We start from the raw sequence: 11,786 nt of genomic DNA, 5'->3' as shown, positions 1-11,786 counted from the left end.
GGGGGACTCTTTAAATTCCCCTTTAAGAAGAAGTTCAGTGGAACAATCCACAAAAACAAGGACTGAATAGATATCATGGTGACACTAAACTCATATCTCTCAATAGTAACTCTGAACGTGAACGGGCTCAATGACCCCATCCAAAGGCACAGGGTGTCAGATTGGATAAAAAAGCAGGACCCATGTATTTGCTGTCTACAAGAGACTCATTTTAGACAGAAGGACACCTACAACCTGAAAATAAAAGGTTGGAGAACCATTTACCATTCGAATGGTCCTCAAAAGAAAGCAGGGGTAGTCATCCTTATATCAGATACACTACAATTTACCCCGAAGACTGTAGTGAGAGATGAAGAGGGACACTATATCATACTTAAAGGATCTATCCAACAAGAGGACTTAACAATCCTCAATATATATGCCCCGAATGTGGGAGCTACCAAATATATAAATCAATTAATAACCAAAGTGAAGAAATACTTAGATAATAATACACTTATACTTGGTGACTTCAATCTAGCTCTTTCTACCCTTGATGGGTCTTCTAAGCACAACATCTCCAAAGAAACGAGAGCTTTAAATGATACACTGGACCAGATGGATTTCACAGATATCTACAGAACTTTACATCCAAACTCAACTGAAAACACATTCTTCTCAAGTGCACATGGACTTTCTCCAGAATAGACCACATACTGGGTCACAAATCGGGTCTGAACCGATACAAAAAGATTGGGATCCTCCCCTGCATTTTCTCAGACCATAATACCTTGAAATTAGAACTAAATCACAACAAGAAGTTTGGAAGGACCTCAAACACGTGCAGGTTAAGGACCATCCTGCTAAAAGATGAAAGGGTCAACGAGGAAATTAAGGAAGAATTAAAAAGATTCGTGGAAACTAATGAGAATGAAGATACAACCATTCAAAATCTTTGGGATGCAGCAAAAGCAGTCCTAAGGGGGAAATACATCGCAATACAAGCATCCATTCAAAAACTGGAAAGAACTCAAATACAAAAGCTAACCTTACACATAAAGGAGCTAGAGAAAAAACAGCAGATAGATCCTACACCCAGCAGAAGAAGAGAGTTAATAAAGATTCAAGCAGAACTAACGAAATCGAGACCAGAAGAACTGTGGAACAGATCAAAAGAACCAGGAGTTGGTTCTTTGAAAGAATTAATAAGATAGATAAACCATTAGCCAACCTTATTAAAAAGAAGAGAGAGAAGACTCAAATTAATAAAATCATGAATGAGAAAGGAGAGATCACTACCAACACCAAGGAAATAGAAACTATTTTAAAAACATATTATGGGGATCCCTGGGTGGCGCAACGGTTTGGCGCCTGCCTTTGGCCCAGGGCACGATCCTGGAGACCCGGGATCGAGTCCCATGTCGGGCTCCCGGTGCATGGAGCCTGCTTCTCCCTCTGCCTGTGTCTCTGCGCCTCTCTCTCTCTCTCTCTCTCTCTCTCTCTCTCTGTGACTATCATAAATAAATAAAAAAAAAATAAAAATAAAAACATATTATGAACAGCTATACGCCAATAAATTAGGCAATCTAGAAGAAATGGACGCATTCCTGGAAAGCCACAAACTAAGAAAACTGGAACAGGAAGAAATAGAAAACCTGAACAGGCCAATAACCAGGGAGGAAATTGAAGCAGTCATCAAATACCTCCCATGACGCAAAAGTCCAGGGCCAGATGGCTTCCCAGGGGAATTCTATGAAACGTTTAAAGAAGAAACCATACCTATTCTACTAAAGCTGTTTGGAAAGATAGAAAGAGATGGAGTACTTCCAAATTCATTCTATGAGGCCAGCATCACCTTAATTCCAAAACCAGACAAAGACCCCACCAAAAAGGAGAATTACAGACCGATATCCCTGATGAACATGGATGCAAAAATTCTCAACAAGATACTAGCCAATAGGATCCAACAACACATTAAGAAAATTATTCACCATGACCAAGTAGGATTTATCCCTGGGACACAAGGCTGGTTCAACACTCGTAAAACAATCCATGTGATTCATCATATCAGCAAGAGAAAAACCAAGAACCATATGATCCTCTCATTAGATGCAGAGAAAGCATTTGACAAAATACAGCATCCATTCCTGATCAAAACTCTTCAGAGTGTAGAGATAGAGGGAACTTTCCTCGACATCTTAAAAGCCATCTACGAAAAGCCCACAGCAAATATCATTCTCAGTGGGGAAGCACTGGGAGCCTTTCCCCTAAGATCAGGAACAAGACAGGGATGTCCACTCTCACCACTGCTATTCAACATAGTCCTGGAAGTCCTAGCCTCAGCAATCAGACAACAAAAAGACATTAAAGGCATTCAAATTGGCAAACAAGAAGTCAAACTCTCCCTCTTCGCCGATGACATGATACTCAACATAGAAAACCCAAAAGCCTCCACCCCAAGTCTGCTAGAACTCATACAGCAATATGGCAGCGTGGCAGGATACAAAATCAATGCCCAGAAATCAGTGGCATTTCTATACACTAACAATGAGACTGAAGAAAGAGAAATTAAGGAGTCAATCCCATTTACAGTTGCACCCAAAAGCATAAGATACCTAGGAATAAACCTAACTAAAGAGGTAAAGAATCTATACCCTAAAAACTATAGAACACTTCTGAAAGAAATTGAGGAAGACACAAAGAGATGGAAAAATATTCCATGCTCATGGATTGGCAGAATATTGTGAAAATGTCAATGTTACCCAGGGCAATTTACACGTTTAATGCAATCCCTATCAAAATACCATGGACTTTCTTCAGAGAGTTAGAACAAATTATTTTAAGATTTGTGTGGAATCAGAAAAGACCCCGAATAGCCAGGGGAATTTTAAAAAAGAAAACCATAGCTGGGGGCATCACAATGCCAGATTTCAGGTTGTCCTACAAAGCTGTGGTCATCAAGACAGTGTGGTACTGGCACAAAAACAGACACATAGATCAATGGAACAGAATAGAGAACCCAGAAGTGGACCCTCAACTTTATGGTTAACTAATATTCGATAAAGGAGGAAAGACTATCCACTGGAAGAAAGACAGTCTCTTCAATAAATGGTGCTGGGAAAATTGGACATCCACATGCAGAAGAATGAAACTAGACCACTCTCTTTCACCATACACAAAGATAAACTCAAAATGGATGAAAGATCTAAATGTGAGACAAGATTCCATCAAAATCCTAGAGGAGAACGCAGGCAACACCCTTTTTGAGCTCAGCCACAGTAACTTCTTGCAAGATACATCCACGAAGGGATCCCTGGGTGGCACAGGGGTTTAGCGCCTGCCTCTGCGCCAGGGCGCGATCCTGGAGACCTAGGATCGAATCCCATGTCAGGCTCCCTGCATGGAGCCTGCTTCTCCCTCTGTCTGTGTCTCTGCCTCTCTCTCTCTCTCTCTCTCTCTGCAATGACTATCATAAAAAATTAAAAAAATAAAAACATACATCCACGAAGGCAAAAGAAACAAAAGCAAAAATGAACTATTGGGACTTCATCAAGATAAGAAGTTTTTGCACAGCAAAGGATACAGTCAACAAAACTAAAAGACAACCTACAGAATGGGAGAAGATATTTGCAAATGACGTATCAGATAAAGGGCTAGTTTCCAAGATCTATAAAGAACTTATTAAACTCAACACCAAAGAAACAAACAATCCAATCATGAAATGGGCAAAAGACATGAAGAGAAATCTCACAGAGGAAGACATAGACATGGCCAACATGCACATGAGAAAATGCTCTGCATCACTTGCCATCAGGGAAATACAAATCAAAACCACAATGAGATACCACCTCACACCAGTGAGAATGGGAAAAATTAACAAGGCAGGAAACCACAAATGTTGGAGAGGATGTGGAGAAAAGGGAACCCTCTTACACTGTTGGTGGGAATGTGAACTGGTGCAGCCACTCTGGAAAACTGTGTAGAGGTTCCTCAAAGAGTTAAAAATAAACCTGCTCTATGACCCAGCAATTGCACTGTTGGGATTTACCCCAAAGATACAGATGCAATGAAACGCCAGGACACCTGCACCCCGATGTTTATAGCACCAATGTCCACAATAGCCAAACTGTGGAAGGAGCCTCGGTGTCCATCGAAAGATGATGGATAAAGAAGATGTGGTTTATGTATACAATGGAATATTCCTCAGCCATTAGAAACGACAAATACCCACCATTTGCTTCAATGTGGATGGAACTGGAGGGTATTATGCTGAGTGAAGTAAGTCAATCGGAGAAGGACAAACAGTGTATGTTCTCATTCATTTGGGGAATATAAATAATAGTGAAAGGGAATATAAGGGAAGGGAGAAGAAATGTGTGGGAAATATCAGAAAGGGAGACAGAACATAAAGACTCCTAACTCTGGGAAACGAATTAGGGGGGGTGCAAGGGGAGGTGGGCGGGGAGGTGGGGGTGAATGGGTGACGGGCACTGGTGGGGGCACTTGACAGGATGAGCACTGGGTGTTATTCTGTATGTTGGTAAATTGAACACCAATAAAAAATAAATTTATTAAAAAAAAAAAAAAAGCACAACCTGACATCTGGCAACCTCCGCCCCCACCCCCTGCCCTGGGATGAGCCCTGGAGACCCCTCCAGGAAGCTTCCAGCTATCTTAATGCTAATGTAAGGCCTCCAGTCTCCTGAGGGTCTTCTTTAGCATATGAAAGTCCTTTTGTGTTTTGGGGTTGTTGTTTTTTATGAAGTTCCTTTTGGACACCTCCCCTTTTCCTTACCCCAACTCCCAACTATATAATCAGCCACTCCTCACAACCTCAGTGCAGCTGCTCTTTGGCCCAAGGGTCCTGTCCCTGTGCTTTAATAAAATCACCTTTCTAGGCGCTTGTGGGTGGTGGATCAGTGGGTGAAGCGTCTGCCTCAGGGTCAAGTCAGGATCTCAGAGTCCTGGCATTGAGCCCCCAGCCCCCCTCCCGCATTGAGCTCAGGGGATCTGTTTCTCCTTCTCCCTCTGCCTCCTCCCCCCTGCTCATGCTCTGTCTCTCTCTCAAATTAATAAATAAAATATATATTTTTTAAATCACCTTTTTTTACACCAAAGGCATCTCAAGAATTCTCTCTTGGCTGTTGGCTCTGGACCTCACCCACATCCCAAAACTACATCACACTAAGAATCTAGGATTCTTGATGTGTTTTTTTGGAATGTTAGTAGGGTTTGAAGCCGACAGGCAAGGATTCTTGAGACATCTTCAGTGCAAAAAGTGATTTTATTGAACCACGGGGACAGGCCCCGGGAGCAGAAAGAGCTGCTGCCCTGGGATTGTTAGGAGTGGCCCATTACAGGCTTGGGAGTTGGAGGAAAGGAATGGAAGTTCCAAAAGGATCCTCATATTCTAAAGAAGACTCACGATAGAGACGCCCGGGTGGCTCAGCGGTTGAGCATCTGCCTTCGGCGTGACCCCGGGGTCCTGGGATCGAGTTGTGGGATCAAGTCCCCTGCAAGGAGCCTGCTTCTCCCTCTGCCTGTGTCTGCCTCTCTCTCTGTGTCTCTCACGCATAAATAAATAAAATCTTAAAAAAAAAAAAAAAAAAGCAAAACATGTAATGCAACAGCTGTTCAGCTTCCAAATCTAAATAGACACCGTAAAACAAAACAAAACTGCTCAGTATTTAAGTTTCTGCAGCACATTTTCCAGTAGAAATGCTCTGTAATCAGCTAGTAATAAAAGGGAACAGGGCCTTAGAGCAGAAGTCCTATTACTTCCCTACTCCCCCCTTCTCTTATAATTAGATGGTGGAGGTATTAGGGGATGCAAAAGTCCAAGAAGAAGAATTAAAAAGAAAGCTGTCTTTTATGGACGAGAAAGGAAGACGGCGTTTTACAAATGTTCAAAAAAATCCCAAGGCGAGCCACACAATCTGTTCACTATGCTCCTACCAGAAAGAATAAAGATACTGGCTTCTTACCATACAACACCGTACTTTGGGAATCGCACGCAGGCTCGGCAGAAGCTACGCAGACTTAAGAGGTGGAGGAGGCCCAGATCCAAGCTCCTGCCCTTGGAAACGGGAAGCTCCCGTGGAATTCCCACGAACTCGCCCCCCACCCCAAGCGGTGCTTGCTCTACCTCCTCCACTGCTTCCTGGGATTCTTCTCCTTTCCTCCAGCTCCCAGTTGCTCCACCCGGGACAACAACTTAGCAATTCTTTCATCTGACTCTTGAACACGTGAACAGGTCCCCCCTCTGCTGCCCTCAGGCCTGACCCCTTCGCAGTCTCCGCTCCTCCCTGCTCGGCCACCTGTGCTCCTCCCGGGGGTCTGCAGGGAACGGCAAGGCCGACCCACGGCATCAAGGACAAAGGAAAAAATCCAGTTCTTTGGATGCAATTTCGTGACCTGCTCTAGAGCCAGGCTGTGACTCCCGGACGTTCTCCAAGATCCGTTCTAGCCCCAGAGGGGACGTCGTGGGGCAGCAGCTGAGAGGCGGACTGTCGCCCACTCTGTCATCGCCGAACTGGACTCGTTGGCAAGAGAATTTCTGTCCCAGGGGGACCCCATCAGCTGGCCCAGCATCTTGGGAACCCCGTGGCCTGATCCCCTACTGATGTAGGAAAGATGTTAGAGTTCAAAGCCGAAGGTAAGAAAGAAATCCTGAGACGCCTTCAGTACAAAGAAGTGGCTTTATTACAGGGTGGGGACAGGGCTCCTGGGCAGATGGCTCCTTAGACACTTTCCACATGGGAGGGGTTGGGGATAAGATAAGCCTCCCAGGTATTAGGGCAACAAGGTCTCCAGGACCCGGAGGGAGCTGGTGGTTGTGGCCTGTGCCCCTACCTGCCACATCGAGTCACTGCGCCACCGCAAGGAGGGTGGGCAAGGGGCCCCGGGGCAGGGTAAGAAGAGCAGTCCTGTTTATGTAAGAAATGGCCATCCTTCACCTTTATCAAGACCAGCCCCAGGGAGGACACCATCACCCGCCCATCAGAGGCAAGCGCAGACCTTGATCCGAAGCGCCCCAGAAGTGCCCCAGTTCGCTGGGGTAGCCGCCCCGCCCCTCCTTGGTGTGCAGCGTGACCCCTGGGGGCCTGCGTAGGGGGCTCGCAGGGGAAGGAAGGGACTGTGGGCAGGGAAGGAACGGGGCTCCAACTAGGCCCGGAGGGGATTTCATGCATGCAGACAATGGGACAGAACAAAAAAGATCAGGAACCAAAGATCAGACTACTCTCCAGCCGCCTGGGGAACCAGCCCCCTGTCCCAACGGCTGGGGTCAACATGTTTTCCCAACAGTTACATCATCACCATAGAAAATAGAAAATAACCACACAAAAGAATGATCGGACCTCAAAGGAGTTCACTATAAATTCCAACCAGATCTAGGGTCACAGATGTCACAAGAAACAAAGACTCCCACGCAGAGTACGAGGTCAAGCTCCACACCACTGACCTAACCGCGGGCGTGCTTTCCGGGAAAGTCCTAACAAAAGGCCAGGGGTGAGAACCCTCGTGGGCGACCTGATCGGGAGCCCTCGGACCCCTGAGAGCCTTCTCTGTATCCTCGCTGAGCAAACTCTACCGCGTTGCCCACCCCATTTGTCTGAGAGGTTCAGTCTCCGACTCGGGGAGACAAGAACGCCGGCCCCCTGCTTCGCTGCTCCTTGGCCATAGGCCAGAAGGAGCTGAGCAGGACAACGTGATGGGGCCAGAGCCTCCCACGCGTGCTCTCAACCCCCAGAGTCAGTCTCAACCTCTGGTGACCTACAGCCCTAAATTCATCCCGCGTCTAGGATGTGTTTCACCCCACATTCACACATGAGCACCTTTCTGGCTCCCCACATTCATGTGATCCCACAAAAGAAACACCACGGTAGCCAGAGAGAGGGACCCACTTACCACCCCACTGTGCTGGAACCAGGCCTTGGCTTCAGGACGCTCGGGTGACTGCACACGTGCCAGTCTCAGAACTCCCAGGGGGCAGCTGGTGGGCTCCACATAGGGGAGCAGCGCCCTGAGTGGGGGAAATGGGTCTGCAGCCCACACGGGGCCCGGTTCAAGCCCAGGGCATGTGCCTTAGAGGGCACTGTTGGCCCGGTCACTACCAGACCCAAGAGGAGGACTTCCTAGGTTAAAGGCCCTCCAAAGAGGAGGGGCAGGCCCAGGGTGGGGCCCCGTTTGCTCAGTTCTAAGGACTGCACTAGCCCCACGTGTGTAGACATTGGGGCCATCCAGGGATGAACCTTGGGAAGATTAACAGGACCCCACATATTAGCCAATGTCCCTGAAATTGCGACCTGTGTTGAAGTTACATCTTGTATTCTAGTAACTGCTTCCAGAAGGATCCTGTCAAATGGTGTCCCTGTCGGTGCTCTCCCTGGGGGCGACCTGGCCACGTGACCACCAAGCGCAACGTTGGCGGATTGAGCCCCATCAAGGACAGTCAAGCCCGCCCCGGCCCCATAAGCACACCAGAGCTCCTCCACTAACAGCGGAGCTTGTGACGGCTGCATAGAACAGACTCCCCAGCTCTGCTTAGCCCAGCGTCACCCAGACCTCCTGATATCTCTAGTAACAGTCTTTGAAACACCAGTTCCCCAGGCCTGGGCTCCCCCTGATGGCCAGGTCCCGACTCAGGCATATGGAAAGATATTTCGCTGGGATGGCATATATTGCCTTTTTAAAAAACATTTAATTAATTAATTTATTTATTTAGGAGAGAGTGAGCGAGAGCACAGAGGGAGGGGAAGAGAGAGAGGCAGGCTCAGCACTGAGCACTGAGCACTGAGCAGGGAGCCCAGCTCGGGGCTCAACCCCAGCACCCTGTGACCTGAGCCAAAGGCAGATGCTCACCCGGCTGAGCCCCAGGGCAACCCATGCTGTATCTTTGCTTCTGGGACTTATATCTGTTGCATTTTTGAAGTTCCTGAGGAGATTCTAAGGAACAGCCAGGGTTAAGAAGCACTTGTACAAAGTGTCCTGAAGACAAGATTTTAGTACCTTGCAGATAATAAAGGAGTTATTTCTTTGCCGGGGTCCTCCCTCCCAGCCCCCGTTGTTCTGTGCAGGGTCACCCAGCAGGCAGGGCAAGACAGCCGGCAACGCAGGGGCCAGAAGGGAAGGAATGTCAGGGAGATCAAGGAGATTGATTTTGATTTTTTAAAAAATACATATTTTTTGTGTTCTCAAAAGGATTAGTCATTCAGGTAAAAATCCAAATTTTGTTGAACTTCCAGATTAATGTACTAGGATTTCATTGGGTTTTTATTTAATTTTTTAAAAGATTTTATTTATTTATTCATGAGAGACACACAGAGAGAGAGAGAGGCAGAGACACAGGCAGAGGGAGAAGCAGGCCCCACGCAGGGAGCCCGACCTGGGACTCGATCCCGGGACCCAGGGTCATGTCCTGGGCTGAAAGCAGCCGTTCAGCCACTGAGCCCCCCAGGCGTCCCTAACTACACTATTTCTTGATAGAAACTGATTCAGAGGAACAGGCCGAGGGAATAGCCACCTCTATTCTCTATGTAGACACCATAGTCTTCCCACCCCGTGAATGGATCCAATCCCTTCTCCACTGAAATTATTCTTTCATCAATGTTCTTCTGCAGAGCAAAGGGGGCAGAAGTGACACGGAGAATAAGGCTCCCCTGACCCCACCCATTCTACATCCCCGAGCACCTAAAGGGAGCACGAGTCTGTTTTCTGGACATAGTTTGGAAATAGGGCTCCCTCCCCCCCCCCCATCCCTCTCATGACCTGCCCTCCTTCCAACTCCCTGTGCTGGACTTTTTAAACCATAAGACCAACATCTTCTTACCTGCCATAGTGTAAATTATCAGTGTTGGCTGAATGAACTTCTTTTTTTTTTGTTGTTTATTTATTGGAGAAAGAACATGCTTTTTGGCAGAGTGGCAGAGGGAGAGCGAGAAGCGACTGCCCGCTGAGGGCAGAGCTAGGTGCAGGGGCTCTGTCCCACCACCAGGAGATCTTACCCGAGACTCTGATGCTTAACCTGCTGAGTGAATTTCTAAAGGGATTTGGAGAAAGAATAGGGAGAGCCCAAAAAGCAGAGGAAAAGGAAAACAGAGGGAAGCAAGGGGCAGCAGGGAGGAAGCAAAAGAAAGAAAGTGATGGAGAAAGAATCGAGACAAAAAGGCAGGTAGTAAAAAATGGGAGGGCAGAGAAAAGGCCTGAAAGGGTAAAAAAAAAAAAAAAAAAAGCACTGCCCCTGCCGGGACACACGCTCTATCTCCATCCGCACCAGCCTGCACCTTCCCAGCAGACCCCTAGGATTAGTCCTCTGTTTGGGGGACTCCAGACGGGAACCCTGATCCAGGGCTTCACCAGGGCAGCGCAGCTCCAGGTGCTCACCTGTATCGCTGCACCACCAGCCGCTCAGAGGTGCCCGGGAAAGCCTGGGAGACCAGGTGAGTGTCCCAGATGCTCGCAAACTGCAGGGAAGGATCATGAACCCACAGGGGAGGCCACGTCAGCCCCTGCAGTCCACACCCAAGGGTGGAGAGACTGATGCCCTGGGTCCCCGCAGACGTGAGAGCAGCTCTTCACTGCTGTCCCTGCAGGGTAGGGGCGACGGAGGGCCTGAGCCACTGCGGCCCCTGACCCCCAGCGGCCACCTCTAACCCCAGGAATTAAACACAAGTTGGGTGAAACTCCGGGCCCAGAAGGACTGTGTTTTTGGGGGAGAATGATACGGAATAGGCCAGCCTCTGTCTCCAGGGCCGGTCTGCAGAGCGTCTGCAGAGCACCCAGGGGGGTGCCGCATGAGAAAGCAGTGGGGGGGGGTGAAAGAAGAGCAGGGGGAGAAGGAGAAGAAGGAGAAAGGAGAAGGAGGAGGAGGAGGAGGAGGAGAAAAGGCTTTCATTGTCCAGACACTACCTGGACCTTCATGTCATTGCAGGATATGATAATATACTTTTCAAAAATGAAAGTGATGTAATGGCAGTGAGGAGTGACCTGGCCCGGTTTGGACAACCTGCAGAAGGTCAAGTCAAAAGGACGGGAGCTTCTGTGGCATTTGCCTCCCTTGAGCTGACAGGCCACGACAGGACTGTTGCAGACGGCCTGGACGGCGTCAAGGTCCTCATGGATGAACGTGTACTGGCTTATGCACGTGCGGTTGTGACCCTTCACCTTGGGCGCCATCAGGGTGTTGCATTCCCTGGCCAGCAGGTCAGACCGAAGGTAGGCTTTGTTGCTGAGAAGGAGAGGCTCCCCTCCCACCTTGTTTCCCGCCACTTCGTCTTCACCTAGGATGGGGTCTTCGGGCCAGCCGGGGGGCAGCACGCCTTTGCTGCTAAGCACCAAGTTCTCTGTAGTCTGGCTGCCCTCTCCTTTAGTGGCCTCGGCCGTGTCCTTCGAGTCGCTGGACCAAAACTCCATCAGGGACTGATCGCTGTCCTCCAGGACGGCTGCAGCCATCCGAAGCCCCAAGCCCAGGCCCATTCCCAGACCCAGCAGGAGCAGCAGCATCATAAAGAGGATCTGCACCACAGTCAGCTTCATTTTTCCTGGAGGGGAGAAGGGAAACAGGCCTGGCTTGGAGATGAAATGTGGCTTCTAGACTCCTTTAACCCTGACACCTTAGTCTTTGGAGTCTCCCCGCCCTCCCTGCCCTCAAGGCAGAGGATCTTTCTAGTTCTTGTCCCATTTCTCTGGTCCCTCCCCCACGACATTTCTGTTGCTGGTTAATAACACGTGATCTTGCAGACCAGGAAGGCGCTGGGAGAAGCAGTTCTGAAATTGGTTCACATATGGGGAATCAGTGAGGAAGGTTG

General features: G+C 48.4%; 1 protein-coding gene across 1 annotated transcript; it reads right to left on the bottom strand.

Annotated features, from left to right (window-relative positions):
* Positions 1-10,869: 10,869 nt before the first annotated feature.
* Positions 10,870-11,514, bottom strand: RNASE10 (ribonuclease A family member 10 (inactive)). Its single transcript, XM_055341851.1, has one exon. It carries the CDS (start codon positions 11,512-11,514, stop codon positions 10,870-10,872), a length of 645 nt encoding a protein of 214 aa, XP_055197826.1.
* Between the last annotated feature and the right edge of the window lie 272 nt (positions 11,515-11,786).

This window comes from Nyctereutes procyonoides, unplaced genomic scaffold, assembly GCF_905146905.1.
Source record: "Nyctereutes procyonoides isolate TBG_1078 unplaced genomic scaffold, NYPRO_anot_genome, whole genome shotgun sequence".
In the NCBI taxonomy this organism is placed as follows: Eukaryota; Metazoa; Chordata; class Mammalia; order Carnivora; family Canidae; genus Nyctereutes; species Nyctereutes procyonoides.
The sequence above is the reverse complement of the archived record's forward strand: the minus strand, read 5'-3'. Positions and strand labels throughout refer to the sequence as shown.

Bases quoted from the DNA above. Each gene is read 5' to 3' on its own strand.
- RNASE10 (XM_055341851.1), bottom strand. From the start codon at position 11,514: ATGAAGCTGACTGTGGTGCAGATCCTCTTTATGATGCTGCTGCTCCTG.